The following is a 24108-nucleotide window of genomic DNA, read 5'->3' as shown; positions in this document are numbered from 1 at the left end:
TTCCAAGGATGTAAGATACAGCTGCTCCAGGACCTATCTTGCACAGGCTAATGCTACGCAAAGCGCTAAGGTGATTCTTACTACATTACAGCAACAGAAAATCTCTTACCGTTGGGGTTTCCTATTCTAACTAATCGCACACAAAGATGGGAAGACAGTGATCTCTTGTAATGTTTCAGATCTACCTCCACTAACTGGCTACCTTCAACTTACCTTCAGTATTCATACCAGATTGGCTGATAACGCCCTGTCTTCTCACTCAAGCTGCACAGTAGCGCAGTCAGGCTAAAAAGTCCCAGCGTTGTCGCACACCTTCTCAACAGGATGTTCCAGCCTGACTCTCCCTCTGAAATTTCTTTTGTTTAAGGTACTTCGCCAGAGTGTGTTCTATAGTGGAATTTCTTTGAACTCCGAGAAACGCTCGGCTCGCCCCAATCAGGCATGGGCCATGGTAACTATATCCTTTACTTGACTTTATGTTGTGTTATTTTGCTGGTTCCAACTGTGCAGGCTGTTATGTTGTTTACATGCTGCAGATTTGCAGTTGTCTAAATTGCTACTGTTCTGTTTTGTACAATAATATAGATTGTTCAAGCTTCTAGATGGACCTGAGATTATAGGTATATGATTTGGTTATGCTAACCCATGAATATTTGATTTTTCAGTGATTTGATATGGTTGTAATTACCTTGTTTTTCCATTATTTGCACTTGTTTGATAGTGGGGAGCAGGATGGGGACCCCCCCCTGCCGTCGCAGAGTTTTTCTTCCCCACTTAGGCTTCTCAGTTTAACTGAGTTTCGACACCGTTTGGTGCCTAATTACCTCAATAGACCCCATCCTTCTCCCCTCTCGTTCCAAATCTACCCACCCCCTTTTTGTTTTTTCCCTCTTGGTACCCCCCCCCCCCCCTCCAGACTCATACAAAAACTTGTGTACTCTGTGGCAATATTATTAATTGGTTGCTTTTTAATGTCAAGGGATTGAATGTACCTGAAAAACACTCAGCCTTACTTTGTGAACTGGCTAAGCTACGGGTCTAGGAAACTCATTTTAAACAAGCTAAAATTCCTAAACTTTCTAAAAAGAAATATTCTTGGATCATTCCCCGGTCCTGCTCACACTGACCCTGGCTTATGCTTCTCCTATGTTCTGGCATTGGAAGCTGAATGAACACTTAAAGCAGTTATGAGGGGGCGCCAGGATTAAAAGAGAAAAACAGGCTGAGATCTCGTCCACGCTTAAATGCCTACAAGAGTTAGAGGAGGTGCATAACCTACTCTAGACAAACAGGTGGGAGCAGAATTGACCTTACTATGGCAAAAGTTAGCCTCTTTGTGTCTGGGTAAAGCTAAAGTGGCTCTTATTAAATGTAGTAGGTCCTACTATGAGTTTGGTGATAAATGTGGAAGGCTTCTGGCAAGGGCACTGCGAGGTCTTTGAGCACTCATGTTCCTTTTCTGACCAGTTAAACAGGAGATAAGGTTTACCAGGTGAATGAGATTGCTGCAAAATTCTGTGTTTAATATGAATCCATGTATAACCTGCGACAATCTCACCAGAATGCGAAAGCCTGCAACTCTAATCTAGTGAAGATACAGCAATACTTAGAGGGGTTACAATTGCCTAGTTTGTCTCAATCTGATGTATTTGATCTGAAATCCCCGATTACTACTAAAGAGTTCCAGGCGGCTATAAAACAGACTAAAGCTGGGAAAGCTCTAGGCCCAGATGGCTTTTCGCTTCCTTATTACAAGGTGTTTGCAGAAGGCCTGGGGTCCTTTTTTGTAGCTGCTTTTAACTCCCTGACTGTGGAGGGGATACTACCAAAGGACACCCTTCGGGCAATTATTATGGTTATTCCCAAGGCTGATAAAGACCCTTCTGTGTGTAGCAGTTATGGGCCTTTATAACTTTTAAACCAGGATTTAAAGTTATTCACTAAGATTTTAGCCAACAGATTTCAAAAGTATATTCATAAACTCACACATGTTGAACAAGTGGGGTTTATGCCTTCTAGGGAGACAACACATCCAGGCGATAAATTGGATACACGCTGCTGTATCTACAGTTAGGCCTTCCATGCTGCTCTCCACCGATGCAGAAAAAGCTTTTGACAGGGTTGATTGAGATTTTATGCTGTCCACACTGCAGGCAATAGGTGTGGGAGATAAAATGATGAAATGGATAAATGCCATCTATTCTTCCCCCTCTGCTTCGGTGAGAGTGAATGGCAAAGTGTGGGAATCCTTCACTATTAACAATGTCACCAAGCAGGGCTGGCCCTTGTCTCCCCTCATTTTTATTCTCTCTCTGGAGCCATTACTTATCGCAATACTCTAACCCAGATATACAGGGACTGCTATTCGGTGGCTGCTGGCAAAAGGTGGCAGCCTATGCGAATGACTTCCTATTTGTCTATTTCTTCAAATCCCTCCACAGTTATTGTCCTACTTACATTTCTGACAAGGTTAAAAAATACTCCCCCTGCCGCTCTCTCCGCTCCTCCAATGACCTACTAATGACTTCCTCACTCATAACCTCATCACATGCACGGTTACAAGACTTCTCTAGAGCTGCTCCAACTCTCTGGAATGGTCTTCCTCGTCCTATTCGGCTTGCTCCTACTTTCTGCTCATTTAAAAGAGCGCTCAAAACCCATTTTTTCAAACTTGCCTACCCGTCTTCTTCTGTCAATTGAAACCACCACTACTTCCCACCACTACATATCTCCCATCCTATTGTGTGTGAAATTCCCCCACCTACTAGATTGTAAGCTCTTTGGGGCAGGGTCCTCGCCTCCTGTATCACTGTCTGTATTAGTCTGTCATTTGCAATCCCTATTTAATGTACAGCGCTGCGTAATGTGTTGGCGCTATATAAATCCTGTTTAATAATAATAATAATAATAATAATAATAATTTGTTATCACCAACCCAGCAACCTCTCTCGCAAATTTATTATGGACAATCAAAGAATATGGTACTGTGTCTAATTTTAAAGTTAATTGATCCAAGTCGGCGGCCCTCAACATCTCCTTGTCCCAGGCTCTTTGCACCCAACTTATGCCCCCCTTCTCCTTCAAATGAGACAGAAAGGCAATTAAGTATTTGGGGAATCAGCTCCCTGCAGATTTATTGCAGCTAGATAACTGCATTTAAAGATATTTCGGTTTATTTGGGGCAAAAAAGGCCACCGCCTCAGTAGAAGTCTGTTGTTCCGGACCAAAGGGGAGGGGGGGTTCCCAACTTATCATTGTACTTCATTGCGGTCCATATGGTTGGGATCTTGGATTGGTTTAGATATGCTGTGGATAAACAGTGTGTCGGAGTTGAACAATCATTTACTTCCATTTCACTTACTGCTATCCCATGGCTGTCAACGCTACTCAGCCTGCCTTAAGAGCCCACCCTCTGATCTTTGCAACGTGTAAGACATGTCAGAAACCCCTGTTTCAACTAAAAATGTCTCCCTGGCCCGTATCTCTGATACCAATTCTAGGAAATCCCTCTTTCCCCCTGGGACTGGAAAATAGGAGATTTTGTGGGTTGCAAGAGCAGGGCGTGCAGTGTGCAGAACATTTTGTTCATCAGGGTCAATGGGTGACGATGGAGATGTTGATGGACGACGCTGGTACAAATTGGATTTCTGGAGAATATTACAACTCCTTCATTAAGTTTTAAAATACTGTCTAGATAGTACATGACCCCATGGAAGTTACACAGCTTCTTTCTTGGGGTTACTGACAGATGCTAGCCGTGTGACCAGGCGAAGGGTAGTATGCCATGTATCTTCAGGGCCTGCCCATTACTACGCCCTTTTTGGGTACAAGTGAGGGCCCCTATTCAGAGAGTCACAACTCATACTATACTATGGGATCTGGGGGGGGGGGTTCTGCTGCACCACAATACAATTCTGGAGAAGGCTTACAATGGTTCCATTCTTAGACATCTTATTATTGCTGCCAGCTCTTGTAGTCCATTGTATTGGAAATCAACGGTCACCCTAACTGTAGGTTTATGGCTCCATAAGGTGAATGACATTATGATGATGGAAGATCTTACGGCTAGTTTACCCAAGATAAATTTAATGCTATGTGGGGTTGCTGGACATAATATAGGGAACACTGTAGTTAAGTGCCACCTGGACCCTTTCTGCTTAGACATTAGTGTTATTTTCAGATTCTGTTTTGTGTCTTTATATGTTGTCAGATTCTTTGACCAACTTATGTATTGACTTTATGTTATGTTACTGATTTGATGCTGTATGCTATTTAGCCACAGATTTTCATTAGACTAAGTGGAATATTCTCTGTACTGTTTTTGTATTTCCTTCTCTATTTTCCTGTTTTGGTAATGTTAATATGTTTTTTCAAAAATGTTGAAAAATAAAGAATTTAAAAAAAAAGAATTGGGAATTGCTATCGACTAATTATTAGCCACAAACACATTGTATGCACCTCCTGTTAGCTAAATAAAAAAGGAGTGGGGATGTACCCCAAAATTACCCATGAAAACAGGGTTCTTTATAGAAACTATCTACACTATAGGAGAGCAAGCTCGTGTACCATACTTTCTGCAATTAATCTTTAAACTTCCCTTCTCACTCTTTATTTATTTAATATTTTTTATAAGAGGGTTGAACCTGTATACCAATTCACCTGGTGTAGTAGTGATGTAGAGCTGCCTCTCAACTTAGCTATACCTAGCAAACATTTGTCAGATGTGAAATTACCATGACCTATGTCCATAGGGTTGTATATCTAGGATATGTTTATTTCCCTAGTGGTTGAACTTGATGGACTTATGTCTGTTTTCAACCTAACTATGTAACTATGATTCTTTGAACTTTTTTTTTAATCTTAATTCTTCTCGGCCAAAACCGATACAATCCTCCTGCATTATTTCACATGTAATATTTAGATGGATGAAAAATGAAACTCCTGGCAGGTGAGACATTATCCACCTGTTGCATGCAGGAAAAATATAGGGGGGTGCATGAAATAAATGTGGGGGAAAAGGATTAACAAGCACTGAAATAACATAATGAAAGTAGGTAGAGACCTTACAACAGAACCTTCTCCCAGAACTCTTTTTTTTTTAGAAATATCCTTACTTTTTCAGTCTCTAATATCCCTAATAGACATAATTATCCAGCAATTATTCACTGCTCATCTTTCCTTTTTTTTTTACTACCCAAGATACTACATTGATGCCTTCATAACCAATGTTAGTACCGGTAATATTGGCCACTATGAACAATAACAAATAAAGAATGGTAAACACTACATGCCTAGTATTGCCAATTAAATGTTCTCATGCAACCAACTTCTATCCTGCAAATTTTCCCAAATCAAAAAAGGGTCAAACCTTGAGGCTCAAACTCAATGTTAAAGTAAAGCCTTAAAGTGCTCATGGACCTGCAACCTGCTTTTTAGAATGTATTTTGAATGAGCTACCATGTTATTCAGCTGCCTTTTGTATGGTGATACTCTTGGAATAGTACATGTAAAGAAGCAACATTACAAAGTTAACTGACTGCTTGGCCACCCCATTGATCCCCATGGCAGATATATAGTCCAGAGAAGTACCCTGAACTAAAAACAGAAGTATCACTAAAAACAAGTTAGGGCTGTGTCACCATTGTTTACCAGGGATCCTTTCACTGGAAGTATCTGCAACCATATTCACCACTATTCCAATTGTCTGTCTCTCTATCACCCCAGTAACTGCCAGGTTCTTGCTGACATATGTAAATTCTTACTGTGCCTTTATATTCATCAGCTTTGCCCTACTGCCATGGCATAGTTCATCTTTCCTGCAAACGTCACCTTGCAACCACCCATTTTCCAGCCTGCCCGAGATCAAGTGATGATCATGATTATGGGAACAATGTAACCTGTGCAGATTTAGAAGGATGCTGACATATGCATTGTCTGTAGGGAGAGAAATTAGGAGGCTGCTCTTACTGACCTCATTCTGAAATTGCTAGTGAAGTTTCAAAACCCATGGAAACATGCAGCAAACCATAACCCCTGATCTGGCATGAATGTCAGATGAATTTAGAGATAAGTGAAAATAAACTGAAGTGCAGTGTGGATGCACATTTGCCCCATAAAAACAGATATTATGTCCTATACACTATGCTATACACTTTTCTACTATACACAGTTTGCTTTTTTTTTTTAGTAACCTGATTGCTAATAAAATTAGCATTGTTCAATAATTTTGTTTAGTTTGGCTTTTAATTTCAAAGAACCTCTTTTTTAGTTCACACAGTAAATTTATAATAATTTTAAATAATTTTAACATTAAAGTAGTCCATTAAAATTAAAGTTATAATTTTAACAAAATATTTCAGTTTTTATTGACAATAACTTTGACTTTTCAACTTTTCTTATCATCAGCACTACATATTTGAGTTTTTTTTATCAGCCATACACTGATTGATTACTAAAGCAAGGTCTCAAATATGGACTCAAAGTTTATTTGCATATTTTGTGTAATCAGTGTTTAATGGTATATTGGTTGTATGGGTTATTTTGTATATCTGTCTGCAATGGCACTGTGTTTTCGAAAATGATATTCCAATGTTAGCTACATGTTGATCTAGCCTTTTCATTGTTTTTGTAGGAATCCTCTTACTCATTTGCACTGAAATGCCTTATCAGCCTCTCAACTGCTATCCTGCTTGGACTCATTGTCATGTATCACGCCAGAGAGATCCAGGTACTATTTCTTGTTAAAATTAGATATAATAGCCCTATTACTCATTTTGTCACATTCTTTTGCAAAGATATGAATTCAAAGGTAGTAGTATAAAGAAATACTTATACATTAGAGCTGTGTTATTCAATGTCTTAGTTTATATTTCCTGTTTTATGGTGAGGTGCCAGATATGAAAGTATATTGTAAGCATATTTGTACTGACATGGTTAAGCTATAGGCATGGTTCAAAAGAAAAGTATACAACTGTGGTAACATAATTTAATGTCTCACTACCTAAAGCCCAAGTTAAATCTGCTAATTTTTTGCCTTCCTTGGTTCTCCCCTTTTCATCAACTCGCCATAAGAACTATGAAATTCTTTTTGTATTCCTCATTTTAGACCTAGTGACATCCTCACTTTTGCTTTTCGATGTAATTCAGGCAGATTTTGGCTTCTGGGAGAAGCTCCAGAGTGCTAAACATAGCTTCCTTAAAACATTATAACAACTAGTCTCCTGCCCTAGATGGCTCCAGGTAAAGCCCACAATAATGCTGATCATCTAGGATTTAAAGGACTGAAATCCAATGTATAAATGTTGGTCTGGACAAGAACAGTAATCCCTAAAGCTGCGTACACACGGTAAATTTTTCTCGCCCGATAATCGGTATCGGCCAATTATCGGGCGAAAATCTGCCGTGTGTACAGTCGGTCGTCGTCCATCGTCCGACGGCCGTCCTGGCGGATCCATGGACGACGACCGATCCTAATGAAAGGGAAGGGGAGAGCGCGCAGCAGGGTGCCGCTCCGTCGCTCTCCCCCTCCCCTCTCCATAGAGCATGAACGGTGCTGTATGTACAGCATCGTTCATGCATCGTGCAGTCTTTTCTCATTGGAAAGGATCGTGAAAGATCCTTTCCAACGAGAAAAATTGCAGGTGTGTACGCAGCTTAAGAGTAAAAGGCTAGATGATAATGGATGTCCATTAGATAGGAAATAAGGCTAGCTCTATCTGACGAGCTGTAGCCTTTTATTGCACACAATAAGAAGACTTGTGCAATGAGATTAGCAATTTCCATACAGGATAGAAACCTGTTGCTAGTTCAGCCATAATATATTTATTATATATATATTATATAGTGTATTCCTGGTATAATTGATATTTCATCTCCAGGTTCATGGTAAGCAAGTAAGAAAGTGTAATTGTAACTTCCAATCTGGTTTTCCTCCAGCAGCTCATTTATTGATATCTTTTGTGGATAACAATGGCAACAAAAATAGCATCCAAAATGTTAAGGCCCCAACAAAATTGTTTTTAAAGCAAAGTTAAAAAAAATGGCTTAACAAATGTTCTCTCTGAAACCAATATTTTCATGAATATTATTTATTATTTTTATACAACACCAACATTGCCTGTTGAAAAGTAACAATACTAACAAAGGAGGGGGGACACTGTTAAAACAAACCATAACATATTTCAAGGGTAAGTGTGTACAGTTGTACAGTAAATTATACTAATGGCAAGCAATAGGAGAAAAGTCCCTGTTTTTATGTGCTTGCAATCTACAGGAAAACAAGAGATGAGTATGGGGACACCAATGTGTGCTTTATTAGACTGTGCACCATTGATTTACAAGATTGATTTTGTTCAGGTAATATGCTAGTCTGCAAAATCGAGTTTTAGGAGTGCACCAAGATCTCAAGAGTTAGAAAATGTTCAATGGCATGTGGAAGAGAATTTCAGAGAAAGTGAGCAGGTTGTAGAACGATGTGGGAGATATGTTCAAAATACTTTTTTTAAAGGACATATATCAGATCATAAACTGGAGATCTGTATGGATATAATAAAAGGTGTCAGGTTTACAAGTACCATCTTGGTATAGCATATAAGTTTCAACTTAGGAATTATGTGTGTAGTTTTAGTGTAATATATATATATATATATATATATATATATATATATATACTGCAATAATAACATATTTTATGAAAATCTGTAAAACTTCAATTTTACAGCTTTGTTTATTATTTGTAAAGCCTCTGAGCTTTTTACTGTCACTGAAATTGTTAGGTACAATTTCGAATTCATTTTTAAAAAGCATGTTGTTACATAAAATTATTAAGGTTGAACAAAGGTTGAAATATAGTCAGAAAATCACATTTTTCTAACCATACTCACTGACTGTTAATGAGTTTTGACATTTTCACCTGTCATTATTCCCTGTCCCTGTTCCAATTCTCAAATAATAATGTTTATGACAATTCTGTGTTTAGGGGCTTTGGTTGGAAAGCTAACAGATGACTTAAAAGGCCTACTATTGTTCTACATATATTTGCATAAAAATATACCATGCTTTTTGAAATGTGTTCACCCAGGACATTTTCCACATATTTATCTAACTGTGTAAAAAATATATATATATTTTAAATTAATCAAAATTTTGCATAGGAAAGTTTATTATGAATATGGATACCACTGATACCAATGAATGGTACAACTGTCACAAGATCACTCCATAAACATGCACAATTCTAACTAAAAGAACAGACATTTAGCTACTTCAGTTCTTGCTGCTGTAAATATGGATAAGAACAACTTTTATGTTTTAGTTTTGAGGCTGTTGATTCAGAATGTATTACTTAGGAACATATTTATAAAAAAAGTGAAGAATAAAAAACACTCCACTTCACTTTTTTTGCTCTCCACTATTAGATCTTGTTCCCTGCCTATCATGTTTCTAAAGATAGAAGGTAGAGGTAAGTGGTGATCAGAAACTCCTTTTACTTGAATGAAATAACTTATTGCTATTTTTAGATGTAATTATTAGATGTAAGGTTATGGCCTATTTTCTTTTATTGCAGACATGAATCACTACTTTGTAAAGTGGCAATCACAGCAAAAGTGATAATCAGGGCGTTTAATAAATGTGTTGGCTTTAGTAGAAATCTTGAAACATGTTTTAAAAAAAAACATTTATTTGTTGGCTGATTGTATTTTTATGAATAGGTCTTATGACCTATTCATCTATATGAATAGATCATTAAAAAAATATCAAATTATTTCCGATAAACCACATGATCGCCATTTTTTAAATCTGACCCTAAAATAGCAAAGCAATACATCAGATTGCTTGTTTATCTGAAAACAAACAAGGCCTCCACTTTGGTGATTTTTATGCAGAATACAAATAAATGCAAAACAAAGCAAAAACAAAATACCCTTTTTATGTTTTATTAGTTTATGTTTTATACTACTAACAATGAAATTAATACTAGGTGAATAGTGCCTATTATATTTTCTAAACGATCCTATTTATACAGGATATTATATTAGGTGCATTGCATTTCAGAGAGAGGTTTTGTTACAGATTTAGAAGTATTTACAACACACTGAAAAGATTAAAGTGGAGTGTAGCCAAGCAGATATAGATGTGTAACAATACCATGCAGATATTACCAAAGATAGAAGATATTACCAACAACAACCAGGACGGAAGGGCTAGGCAGAATTGATGAGTGTCACAGCCAGGGTAGAGAGGTCACAGCCAAGATGGTGCATGTGCTGCTTTCACTATGTTATCTGTATAATATTTCTTGTACATGGACACTGTAAATAACAACATAGTATTAATAAATGAACCAGATTGCTATTTTAAATAGCCTGGTAATCAGCTGCAATTTTACTGGTTGAACAGTAAATGCCGATAACCAAAATGCCAGACATATTTAAAATAAAAAATTGGTTCAACCACAGCCTACAAAAAGCATGAATAAAAACAAGTCACATGGATGGAGGTGATACATGGTGCCAATTCATGGCATTGTCAAGTGATGCTGACTGACAGTAGAACGAGTGAGTGCTGTACATATAGTGCTACTTAATTCTATGGAGTAGGACAAAACCTTCCATAGGATATGGTAATGGTCATCCCCACCTGGTTGTTTAGCAATCCTCCGAGGGGACTGATCTACACAGGTTAGGTTTTCGCCTGGGAATACCCATGCCTGTTTGTCTTGGGTGTCAATCATCATGACATTAAACTGAGCTGAGGTTAGTTGAAGGATCTAGTGAACAATACATGAACAGCTGAGGAGGATGGAGGAGATGACTGATAACAGTTCAGAGCAGGGTGACTGAGGCTTGAAATAGGTGTAAGGTACATGTTAAAATATGGTAAATGTATTATAGACATATCAATTAAATAACTGGAAAAGAGAACACAATGGTTACATTAAGAAAAAAATACTATGAAAATTTCAGTCAAGTTAAATTCCAGTTTCTCACGTATTGTTAGTAGGTTGATTTTCAAATGCAGATATTTAAGGCCATTAGAGGTGCTTTCTTAACAAAAAGGAAATGTTTTTTTTTCTCTCTTAGAAGACTGTATTATAAGTGTATTGTGTGTGTGTTTTTTTTTTTTTTTTTACAAATAATTTGTATATATGTGTTTAATGTGTTTTTGTATTGTATTGTTTTGTAATTTAGTTGTATATATAAGCAAAATTTAGTAAAATAAATAAACAAAAAAAAACAATTTCCAGTTTGAATTTAGCACCAAAGAAAAAAGTCGGGTTACAAAGAAAATGGGGATGTTCTCAAACAGGAAAACAAGATATACACCAATAGCCCTAAATGACCTTGCCATTTGATAGCCCTTCGATGCTCTCCCATCCGCTTCCACATCTGCCAGGTTTCTGTTCACACTGAGAACACCAGCAAACCACTTTTAATTATAAACCTTTTGCTGTACACTTTCCTGCTAACATGGGAAGAAGAGATCATGCATAATCAAATTGGATGTCTTAGGGTTCTCTTTGGCTATACTATTACCACTTCAAAGGGGTAGGGGCAGAATAATTCTATTTAAACAGTTTCCTTTACACAATCACAATCAAGAAAAATGGGAATGAAGTCATATATTTTTTTACTTCTTTACAGTGACTTATATTCTCTATATTGAATGCAATTTGTACAACATGGTAAATATATTTGATTAAGTCATTGGCAGCTTTAACATTATCTTATTTTCTGATTTAAAGATGAAGTCCTTCCACAAAGCTAACAAAGAAGCAGAAACCAATACAGTTTAGGAGAGATGTTTTACTTAAAGTGCATTTGTATTTTTGAGCCTGTCCAATCTGGAGATTTAACATTTTTCCATTATAATTAACTAATAGAACTTGGTCTTGTCTCTACCCTAAGCCAGTGAATAGACAATGAAAGTTTAGAATCATCTCTTTGTCCTTCTGACTATGAATGATTTTTTTCACATAAAAAAAATAAACTTTAGGTGAAATTGGTGGTTGCTGTTAGAATACACTTATTCTTTTATTTAACACACTTTTTTATGTGCTTCTAGCTTAGCTTTTATCTTAGCTGTTCCTTTATAAGTCAAAAGCAAGTGTAAAAATGCATAATGCTCAAAAATCATTTTCATAGTCCTGACTTAGCAGAAGACAGGTAAACCCTGTTTGATCGCTATGTGTTACTACATTTTGCACATCATCATCATTGCTCTTTGCACTGCCTTATTAAATAAACCAAGTAGTGTGGTGGTGTATGAAATCCTTCGAAAGATGTGTCACTTTGTATAAGTATGCATGCTGCCATTCACTATTTTCTTGTTGCTGGTTGCGACAGTTTACTGTATCACTGTGGTATATAGTCCAGGGTTACCCTGTTAAACACAAACCATGTGAAAAATGGACATTGCAATATTTAATTTAGACTAGTTTTTTTTTAGACTATACCTTTTTGCATTGCCTAATACAGTATGTCCCTAAACCACCTTTGCTAAACTGTTGAATTTATTGTCTTCACAATTATTAATAGATAAGCATGCCTTTGATTGATATAAAAATGGTAAATTATACAGGTTAGGTACAACTAGTAAACTATCTTTTGTCTTTGATCAATCAAAACATGATATTGTAAGGCAATGTTACTTGTCATCTCCCGAATAAAGTAAAAGTTCAGTAAGTGAAGAGCATCCTGTTTTTTTTTTTTGGTTTTATATATAAATACATAGGTTATTTGGTTCCCATACTTTCAAAGGTCCTCATTTACATGTATGCTTTATTTTAAATTTATCTAATTCTGTATTTTTGCAAAATATATATTTTTGGAATTGCTAATGGCATATCCTTAATTTATGTGTCCTCTATAGTGATCCTCTGGCTTGGCGAGCAATAGATTTTTTATATCCCCAAGGGCCTATATCACAGAAAATCTGAGTGATTTATTTAGCAATTACATATATACTGCAATACTTAAAAACATCAACAGAATAACCTTTTTTGGCTGATGATGACTGAGGCTGGATAGATATACATTGTAGCCAACTGCATCAATAACAAATCACCAGAAAGGAATATTTAGAGTTTTGCTACAAATCTCTTCTACAGAGTTGCTAATGTGACATGGCAGTGTTAGATGTAGAGGATCCAATATGTCTTGACAGATCAGACCCAACAGTCTGTATAAAATAGTAGGACCAAAAGGGCACAGTAAATATAGTGTTTTATATACATAACATATAATATAAAATACTGCCTGTAAAAATTTGGAAACAGTACCAGTAAAAAGTTCAGACATCCTTTTTTTAATAATAAAACTTGATGAATACAATAAAACCATGAAAGAACACACATGGTATTATGTTTTAAACAAAACAATTGTTGAACCAGACAATAATTTAGATTTTGTCAAAGTAGCCACTTTTTGCTTTGATTACAGCTTTGCACACTTCTGGCATTCTTTGTGTAGTAGTCACCAGGAATGGAAAATGGCTACTTTGAAGAATCTAATTATGACACATATTCTGATTTAACACTTTTTTTTTCAACATAATTCCATGTGTACTTTAATCATTTTGATGTCTTCATTATTCTTACATTATTCTAAAATGTAGAAAATAATAATAATAAAAAAAAAAAATATTGAATAAGTAGCCAAACTGCCATGATGCTTGTATTCTAAGGCTGGGTACACACACATGCAATGGTTCTCGTCCAATAATTGGCTCGAGGCTGATATCAGACCACAATCTAGCGTGTGTACAGCGATTAAATCGTCTGAACTTCCATCGTCGGAATGACCGTCCTAGCGGATCCACGAACAATGGACGACAAACATTCATAATGGAATTCAGTACCGCTCCGTCACTCTCCCCCTCCCCTCTCCATAGAGCAGAACAGGGCTGTATGTACAGCACTCGTTCATGCATCATGCAGTTGTTAGTCTTTGGAAAGGACTAGGAAAGATCTGTTCCAATGACAATTATTGCATGCGTGTACATAGCCTAATTCAGCTATGTTTTAATCAGTATGAAAACTGTTGCTGACTAATCTTGCTTCGTTTTCCCCAGCTATATCTCATTTTCTTTAATTTAACTGCCCAATTGCATTTTTCTCAAAATGTTTTCCTAATTTGTCAGCATCTTCTTGTAATAATTGTAAATGCATTTAACCATTTATTTGATATCAATAGAACTAAAGTTTCACATTTTCTATATGCTTGAAAATATCTAAGACTAAACACTTTTTACTTAGTTATTAGGTACTTATTATTGTTTATTTAGTCCCAGTTTATTGTTTAGCTATGCTGTACCACTAGACTTTACAAATTCATGACATTGTTATAGTTTTTAGGTTAATTCACTAGACACGTACCACGTCTGCTGGCATCAAAACCCAGTTTAAATTTTTAACAACTGGATGAACATGTGTGATTTACTGGTGCATGGCTTTTACTTTTTAGAATTTTATATCGAAATATTGTTTTACCCACTATTGCTCTCAATGATTGTTTGCGAACCCTCAATTGACTGTGATAAATTTGTATACCTTTTCTATATTGAGTTAGAGTTTGTCTCGGCTGTAAACTTTTGGTTTCGATTATGACTTACTTTTTGTGAATGATCTGAAGTTATTTTGAAAAGTTTTAAATTTTCCATAGCTTTTTCTATAGTTTCCATTGCCTAACTTTATGTTTTTGTAGCTTTTTATGGTGGACAATGGAGCGGATGACTGGAGAATAGCCATGACCTATGAACGGATATTTTTCATCACTTTAGAGTTGACTGTGTGTGCCATTCATCCTATCCCTGGACAGTACTCCTTTACCTGGACAGCTCGTCTGGCCTTCTTCTATACCACCTCTGTAGCCAATGCGGACATAGACATCATCCTATCCATCCCTATGTTCTTGAGGCTCTACCTAATTGGACGTGTGATGCTCCTCCACAGCAAGCTCTTCACTGATGCATCTTCAAGAAGCATAGGCGCCCTCAACAAGATCAATTTCAACACACGCTTTGTAATGAAGACCCTTATGACCATCTGTCCGGGTACAGTTCTTCTGGTTTTCAGCATTTCATCGTGGATCATTGCAGCATGGACAGTTCGAGTTTGTGAAAGGTAAGTCCCTTCAATTATATTGATTACTACTGTAGATTTTATAGAGCAGCAAATCCCTCTTGTATTCAGCATGCGTTTGGCATGTTTTTTTCCTTTTGAAGCTGCCTACATTTCACTAAGGAAAATTTCTTTCAAATGAGTTTATATTTTTCAGAAAAAAACATAATTCTTGACAATCATTTCAAACTAACCATGAAAATGCAGCTGCTGATCATCTCCTTTATGCTGTTTGTCTCATGTAATTGCTGTCTCTGCCTGTCTTCCATGTATGGCTACATGACACTTATGAGCGTTTAAATTGTGGGGTTTGAAATAGTCTTTTTGTGTCCTTCCACATCATATGTCATCAAATTTCACGTCTACCAAGCTTCCAGCAAACAGCAATCCAACTGTTCCTCATTCATATGACAATGTCATGTGTCTTTAGACCTACCACTCATTTTGACTTATTTTACCATGTTTAAAATGACTTTTACCCATGTTTATCATTGTCATATTGCAGCACAGTTTTCACTGCAAAAAAATTAAGGTGGAAACATGGGAGGCAATAGATGTCTCTGGTGAATGGGCTGCATGCAAATATTGACTTATGGCACAATGTTTTTAAAACTATAACAACTTTATGTAAGCTTAAATGTTAAAGGATCCGATAGGAATAGATAATTTTGAGGATATTTTCAGATGAGAAATCTTTAATCAGTAATATATAACCCCATTCCTTGAGAACCTTAAAAAAAATAGTTTTTACGAAATTTATCATATCAGGATTTTTATCTTAAAGAACAGTTTTGAGAACACTGAGGGCACTTTCATACCTCTGGTGTGAAACACACAGTTGGCCACTCCCAGGTACATAGCGAACCACTGTTGTGTGCTCCGGAGCCATACTACAGGCAACACACACCGTTGCAGCTGTGGTTGTGGTTGCAATGTGGTTTTGAGGATGAAAGGCAATCAGGCAACCAAAAGCAACATGTTGGTTTTAAGAACCATGCCACGATCCACCACAGCCACATGCACAAAATGGTTTCCAACTACTTCCATTCACACTGTGGTCACACGGGTCTGAAATATCCCTAAAAAAATGCTTGCTGAGTAGCAAAATACAAAAGGGTCAAAAGGACAAAAAGGTCATGTAAAATCTTTAACCTTACATGCAATGAGACACTGAAAAATAAATTATCTTTTTTTATTTATTATTTATAACATTATTATTTTATCTATTTGTAAATACAACATATTGCTGTTATATATGTAAATCCTATTTTTCAGTATGTTTGTTAAGTAAAGTTTTTTGAAACAAAACATTTTTTTATATCTGTTGCAAAGTTTCTTACCTGAGTATCCTGCCAGTAACAGCAATTTCAAGTTCTATTGCTGGCAGGATTTTAAGAACGTTTCCAACAAATTTACAAAAAATATTTGCTTAAGAAAATTGTACGCAGTGAGGCATGATGGCAAACAGAAAAAAGGGTTTACATACAATTTAAGTCTGACCCAAATTGTTTGCATCATATCATGCTATTGTATAGAGTAATGGTAACTCCTGTCTCAATCTGGTTTAAAAGTCTTTGTATTATAAAATGGGGGGGGTTGATCCCTAACAATATCTTTCCTGCAAATAATGAAAATAGACTGCTGGCTACATAGACTACATAAGAAAAAAGTCCATCAAGTTCAACCACCAGGCAAAAAAACATTTTCCAGATAAAATCCCTATAGGCATAGTTGATCCAGAGGTAGGCAAACAAAAACCCTGCTTCAATTTGCTCCAACAGGGTAGAAAAATTCCTTCCTGATTCCATGAGACAATCGGATGTTCCCTGGATCAACAGTCTTTGTTATCTTTACTTTTAGCCTAATACCCAGTTATATTCTGTGCTTCTAGAAAATCATCCAGCCTGCTGAAACTACTTCCTGAGGGAGTCGATTCCACATTTTAACAGACCTTACAGTGAAGAATCCCTTCCTTAACCAGAGCTTAAACTTCTTTTCCTCCAGATGCAAAGAGTGCCCTCTTGTTCTTTGTAATTATCCTAAAGTGAATAATTGGGAAGAGAGTTCTCTATATGGACCATTTTTATATTTATACAGGGTGATCATATCCCCCTTAAATGTCTATTCTCAAGGGAGAATAGATTTAGTTCCGCTTATCTCTTCTCATAGCTAAACTCCTACATTCCTTTTATTAGTTTATTTGACCTTCTCTGCACTCTCTCCAAATCTACAAAATCCTTTTTGTGAACTGGTGCCCAAATCTGGACTGCATATTTCAGGTGAGGTCTAACCAATGCTTTTAATACAAGAAAATACTTTGCTAGCTTTATATATTGCAGCTTGGCATGATATTATTAAATCTATAATCTTTTACATAGGTTCTGAACAGACCCTAATTTGCATATTAACTGTCTGTGGGGTACTGTATCAAATGCTTTAGCAAAGTCCAAGTACACTAAATCAACTGCTAATCTACTGTCTACCTGTTTACTTCCTTATAAAAAGAGAGTAAATTTGTTTGAAAACTTTGGTCTTTCTTGAATCCATGCTGACTATCACTTATAATATTACTTGCTAGCAGAAACACCTCTGTGTGGTTCTTTATCAAACTCTCTAAGACCTTCCCATCTATGAAAGAATCTTACCGGTCTGTAGTTACTTGGTAATGGATCCCTTCTTGAAGATAGGAACCACGTTGGCTGTACACCAATGCGTTGGTACTATGATACCATTCTAAAAATTAGAAACAATTACTTTAAAATAACTGAGCTCAGCTCTTTGAAGACACATGGATGTAGTTCATCAGGTACTGGTGCTTTTTTAACCTTAATTTTGTCCAACTATTTCATTTGAGCCAGTGACATTGCTATTAGCAATTTAGACTTGAGCTCTGCCATTTTCCTTTGTGTTCACAGAGCTAAAAAAAAGTGTTTAGTAAATCCGCCTGTTCGTTATCTCTAGTTAGCAACCCAGAGACCCAGGGGGCCTACATGCCCAGATCTGATGTTTTTACTATTAATATATTTAAACATTTTGGGGGGGTTTGCCTTACTTTCTTTTGCAATCTGTTTTTTTATTTTGGAGTTGTGCACATTTTATCTCCTTTTTACATCTTTTATATATATTCTTTAGAGTTTTCAAATGATGAAGGTGATTCTTCATTTTTATTTTTTTGGAATGCCCTTTTCTTATTCTTTATGGCTTTTTAAACATTAGCTGTGAGCCATATGGGGTTTAATTTTGTCCTCTTAATATTATTACCCATTTGAATATATTTTTCAGTGTGTCTGTGTAAAACAGACTTAAAACATTCCTATTTCTGTGTTCTTTGCGGACAATATTGTCTCCCAGTCCATGTCACAGAGAGCCGCCCTTAATAATGGAAAATTTGCTCTCCTAAAATGTAATGTTTTTATCTTTCCTGTTTTTTTTTTTTTGTTTCCTGTTTACAGCTTACATTAAATGAAATCATATTATGGTCACTGCTAGCCAGATTCTTTTTTATATGCACTTTTGTTGTAAATCCTGCATTGTTAGAAAGAACTAGGTCCAGCAGAGTATCATTTCTAGTTGGGGCTTTTATACTGTACCATAAAATTATCTTGTATTAAATTCATAAAGTTCCGTCCTTTTTCTATACCTGTAGTGCCATTACTCCAGTCAATGTCAGGGTAGTTAAAATCTCCCATTACTACAACTGTGCCAGCCTTTGCAACCCTTTCTATCTGTGCTAGTTGTTGATCCTCTATTTTTTCTTTTACAGACTAGTCTAGATTATTTACAGGATTAAAATTATTCCCTGTTTCTTACATATTTAGCAAAAAAACTACCTAGAGGTGATTCAGGGCCACATTTACAACCAACTGCTACTGCAGACAAAAACTTGGCAGGCGCTGCCATCCTATTTATCCTTCTGCCTGTGTCACCCAAACTTGTACTGCGCAGTTGTGAGATTAGGTGATGTACCTTGAAGTACCCTACACGTGCGTAAGATCAACATTTTTTTCCACATTGAAGAAAATTTTCGATCTAAAGCATGCCAAAAGGAGCAGCTAGAAGCCTCCTGGAATGAATGACGCATGTATCCCAGGAGGCTCTACACTCCTATTCTGTCCTAATCGACCGAAGGGGAGAGGCTTTACCTCCCCACCTCACACACACATACACACACAAAAGAAGGTAGTTTTTTCCTTATTTTATTATTATTAATATTTTTATTATTATAATAAACAGGAATTATATAGCGCCAACATATTACACAGCGCTGTACATTAAATAGGGGTTGCAAATGGCAGACAATTACAGACAGTGATACTGGAGGAGTGAACCCTGCCCCGAAGAGCTTACAATCAAGAAAGTGTCTACCCTCTTATGAAAGGTAAAAATTTTAGTTTAGGTCTACTTTAAGCCACTTTGGTTAACAAGTAAAATCTATTAGTACATGGACTGTTCTCAATAGAAAGGAAGAAGGGAAAGGGGAGGGGTCAAATGGGTCAGTATAGTCAATCTATGGTTGCCAAATTTTAAAGAACTTATAATGCCCATCTGAAAAGGCAGTAGTGAGTTTTTCTGTTAATTAACACCTGTCGCAGTCCATTTTTGACTTCCTGAAATTAAAGGTTTTGAGTTTATCAGGCGCTGGCTAAAGTTTGTTTGGCAGCAGTGAAAATAAGGTAATTAGGCATGCATGCTTGGGGGGGACCTCCTCTAGTAGTTTAAAAAGAAGAGCTTCCCATTTTTGGAAGGTTATTAAATATTACAGAATGATTGAAATGATACACTCTAGTCATTAAGGATTGTGCTCTGGATGTTGAACCTTGCTCTTTGCTGAGAAGCAGTGAACTCTTCACAGAGGTCTGATATGTCCACTGCTGATCCAAAGCCAAAGTTCTCTAATCCACAGGGAGCTTGTGTTCAGCAGGGGGTATGTTGAAACTCTGCAGACAGACGACTGCTTACCCACAGAGAAAAGCTTTTTTTTTTTTTTTTTTTTTTAGTCTCACTCTATAGCTACTGACAGGGTACTCTGAATGTGTCGGCTAACTGTAAGGCATTTGTCACCCATTGCTTTTATTCACCTAAAATGTATTTTCTGATTTGAACTGGCAGTTTAGTTGAGCTGATACACTTTAATATGGCACCTAGTAAACTAACTGTGGGCAGCAATGCAGAAGTTATTTTTTTTGAAGTTTCATTAATTTAAAATATTTAAATTTGACCTAAAATAATAGTGAAAATTGGGTATCCCTGTGCATCACCTTCAGTAACAGTTACTGGAAAAAAAAAAAAAAAGTTGTAGCCATCTGATTAGGTATTTGTACTTTGGTAGTGGCAGATGCTCAGTGCTGCAATTGTGTTTACAAAGGTCACCTTGAAATGGCTTAGTACAGTATCCATGAATCAATGGACATTTTTTTCTTAATTTTTTTCCACATGCACATCCACAGGCAAAGATTCTATATTTTTCATATTTTGCCATGACTTCCATTTGAATACACTTGACACATTGACAATGGTTTGGGATTTTTGTAGTCAGCATTTAGGTCTGTGAAGATTAGTTCAATATACATCAACTTATGCTACAGAGTATTTATTTTAGAAAAGCATTTTCTTGCTGTTTGATCATCATATCCAATAGGTCTGTAGGGCTGCCTGAAGTTATTTACACCATTTAGAGGTGTTAAAGGCTGTATTGCAGCAACTCATTTATTAGTTCAATCTTCTGACAGGTTCTGCTGAATGCCACATAATGAATACCAGCCCTGACTGCAAAGGGTGCCATGATGCTAGCAGCATAAATACTTCTTTAAATATAGATAATTTATTGTCAGATAACCAAAAGCCATTTTGAATCATACTGCATTATTCCAACATACACCATAAAAAGAAAGAATAAACGTGTACGGAAGATACATGGCACTTTTACATATCCTTTTGTGTCCAGTAACGTTATATACCACTTTAACTTTCATGTTGAAGCTTTTGCCCCCAGTTTAATGACATACTACTCTCACCAAACCCCTTGGTTTGTATTCTGTGCCTTCACTAGTGAACATAGACACTGTCATTCACATGATAGGGAGACCATAGGTTCTCCAACAGTTCTCCAACATTGTTTAGTCAGCCACCATGCTGGATCAGTAACCATCTGTCCTAAGTAACCTTTATTTTTTTCTAATGGGAAGGATGCTGTTGGGCACCATCCACTCATTCTCACCTATCCTCTCTCCACAGAACCAAGAGACAGCTGAGCACTTGTTCTGCTTGACGTGACTGTAGAGGCTTAAATCACAGGCACTCATATCCAGTGACTGCAAGCAATCAAAAAGAACCCCATATGATTAAAGATTCTGGTCCTATTATTAGTCTGAGTATAGACTAAGGATTCCAGGTTATAAGGCCTATGTCTCAATAAATAGACCCTGTCACCTCAGTAAAAAAAAAAAATCAAAGAAATTAAAACATGTATGCTATCCTAACCTTTCACTCTACTTATTTCACCCTATTTCCCCTATCTTTACACACCTTGATTGCACTGCACTCCTCTTCTGCATAGTCTGCATGCTGTCACACCCTCTGACACACTTCTCCTGCACATACTGCCAGCTGTCATAACCTCTCCTGCGCTATCCTACTTCCATACCCTTTTCATTCCACTCTTGCCCATACTGCCTAAATTTTTATTTATCAAACTACAAAAGTAGATTGATCAAACATTTTCAGTAAAAAAAAGAAAAAAAAACAAATTTTTTTTAGATAAAAAGGTTTTTTTTTACATGTTGCAATTACAAGAAAATATCAGATGTTTCAGAAATTTTGATTTTCTAACTCTATATTTAAGTAAAGCAGTGCCTCTACTGTACTGAACATATATATATATATATATATATATATATATATATATATATATACATATATATATATATATATATAAATATGTCAGTTTTAATGCATGACTAATTGGGGGTTGGAAAAACATTGTGGTAAATGCTACTGATAGTGTGATAGGATTTTCATTGTGTTCTTTCAAAGTTTTTTAAGTGCAGGTCAAATAGTATTTGACTCTACTAAAAAAAAATGTGCATTAATGCACACACATTGATGCATGTTATATTAAGTCATCCTATTCATTTGAGTGGGCTGTCTAATCTGTCTAATTCACCTTATGTTGGTGGACTGTAATGCAAGTATGTTGGGGTACCATTCAGGTGGCAGAATGAATGCTTTTGCAACACATGAAGGTGCATTACTGTGTGTTGCAGTAATTTACACGTTAACACAATAAAACAGTATGAATTCTGCCAAAACAGTATTTTAGCTGGGGTATTTCTTTCAAAAATATGTAACAGGTTTTCACCACATTAGCAGGTTTCACTTTAGTATGGGGCATTGCTGACAGATGTGAACAAGTTATGTACTGATGGCCCACAGCCTTCCCCCTCTACCTTACTCCACTTCCTACATTGCCTAGGAACTGAGAATATTGTAACTGCGAGTAGATTAGCATTCACCTCCCCACATTTTTGGGTACACAAGGCACTCCAGTGGAGTTGGAGCAGGCCTGGGACACAGAACGTTGAAGAATATAACAAGATGGAGTGGCAGGGATAAGGTGGAGTTTTCAGAACATTTCTAGAAATACCAGGGCATGAATAATACTAAATAGGTTGTGGCCTTCCACTTGTGACTATACACTTTAGCTTAGAGCTAAAAGTAGTCTGACCATTATACATGAATGAATAAATGAATGAGTTATACGTTGATGACATTAAAGCATACCTACATAGGTTTGTGACACTTGTCCGGTATTATTTTGGGGTTCTTGCTAGGGTTTCTGAGAAAAGAGTGGTGACTCCAAACAAATAACATTTATTTACGAACTACTCCCTCCAGCAGGTGGTTATATACTTTTAAAAGTGATAACATTAACCAAATCTGGATTTGTGTGGGAAGGCTCAGGTTTGCTCAGCAACCACTGCAATGTACACAGCGAGACCCATCTGTAAACATAATACATAATCCATAATCATAATACATAATCATAATCCTCTGTACACACCTCCTAAAGGGTATCAATAGCTACATTTATTTCTTTATTTTCTGTCCCAGAGACTTAACTGGGAAGTATGAGCAAATTCCAGCAGTCACAGGAACAAGCATCCCCATTAGAAGATTTCTCCTTACCTCCTTTTCTGGGTACAACTGTAACATTTTGGATTTTCCATCACCTTTTCTCCTTGCAGCTAGAACCAGAACAAATAGAAAGGGTAAATTTCCCCTGTTGGGAAAAGTTTGAGTTATGGATATAATTTAAGGGCATAACCTTAATAAATTTCATTTACTTTTCTTTCTCCGGTACTATCGATGCTCTTCACTTAGGAAAATGACTTCTCCAATACATATTTCTTGCTTTTACTCTTTGGGGCTATAGAAAGCTTACAGAAACTGTTACGTCATTGCCTTGCATGATAAATAGAAAACAAAAAGCTTCTCAAATAGGAATGGGGTTATACTGTAATTTGTTAGTCCCTCCAATGTTCATTGTTTCAAAACTTCTTTACCATAACCCGTTTTATTGGTCCTTCTGCTCGTTTAACTTGTTTAAGCCTAGCCTATTCACCAGCTACTTACTACATGTCTCTCCTTATTTTCCATCCCTTCTTTCCGTCTACCAACTCCCTTGCTGTCTTCTCATTAACTTCCCCAGTCTGTTACATGCTCCCTAACCTGCCGTTGTCTCCCCTCTTTCTAATGACTTATGCTGCTCCTAGGGAGAAACTGTGAGTTTTACTGTAAATGAACGTCAGGCTATTTTTCTAAATGCACGACTGCTCTAAATCCTACCAAAGATTTAGAGCTTGCTGCAGCTGTTTGGGTACTTTAACTAAGTGGGGGGTCATACCATAATAAACACATGAAACAGCTCCCTTATGTAAATCAGGACATTATTCTGTATATTGTGATGCTGGTTCAGATTCTGGACCAGCATT

General features: G+C 36.6%; 1 protein-coding gene across 3 annotated transcripts in view; it reads left to right on the top strand.

The window, feature by feature from the left end:
- KCNN1 (potassium calcium-activated channel subfamily N member 1) overlaps positions 1–24108 on the top strand; it is a 77747-nt gene that overhangs the window by 19568 nt on the left and 34071 nt on the right. For all 3 annotated transcript variants that reach the window (XM_072404695.1, XM_072404694.1, XM_072404693.1), the window contains exons 3-4: positions 6632–6727; positions 14703–15121. In XM_072404695.1, the coding sequence (XP_072260796.1) occupies positions 6632–6727; positions 14703–15121 (515 nt within the window). The remainder of the gene's footprint in view (positions 1–6631; positions 6728–14702; positions 15122–24108) is intronic.

The sequence above is a fragment of the Pyxicephalus adspersus genome, chromosome 3 (genome assembly GCF_032062135.1).
Source record: "Pyxicephalus adspersus chromosome 3, UCB_Pads_2.0, whole genome shotgun sequence".
Taxonomy (NCBI): domain Eukaryota; kingdom Metazoa; phylum Chordata; class Amphibia; order Anura; family Pyxicephalidae; genus Pyxicephalus; species Pyxicephalus adspersus.
This window is presented reverse-complemented; position numbering and strand designations above follow the sequence as displayed.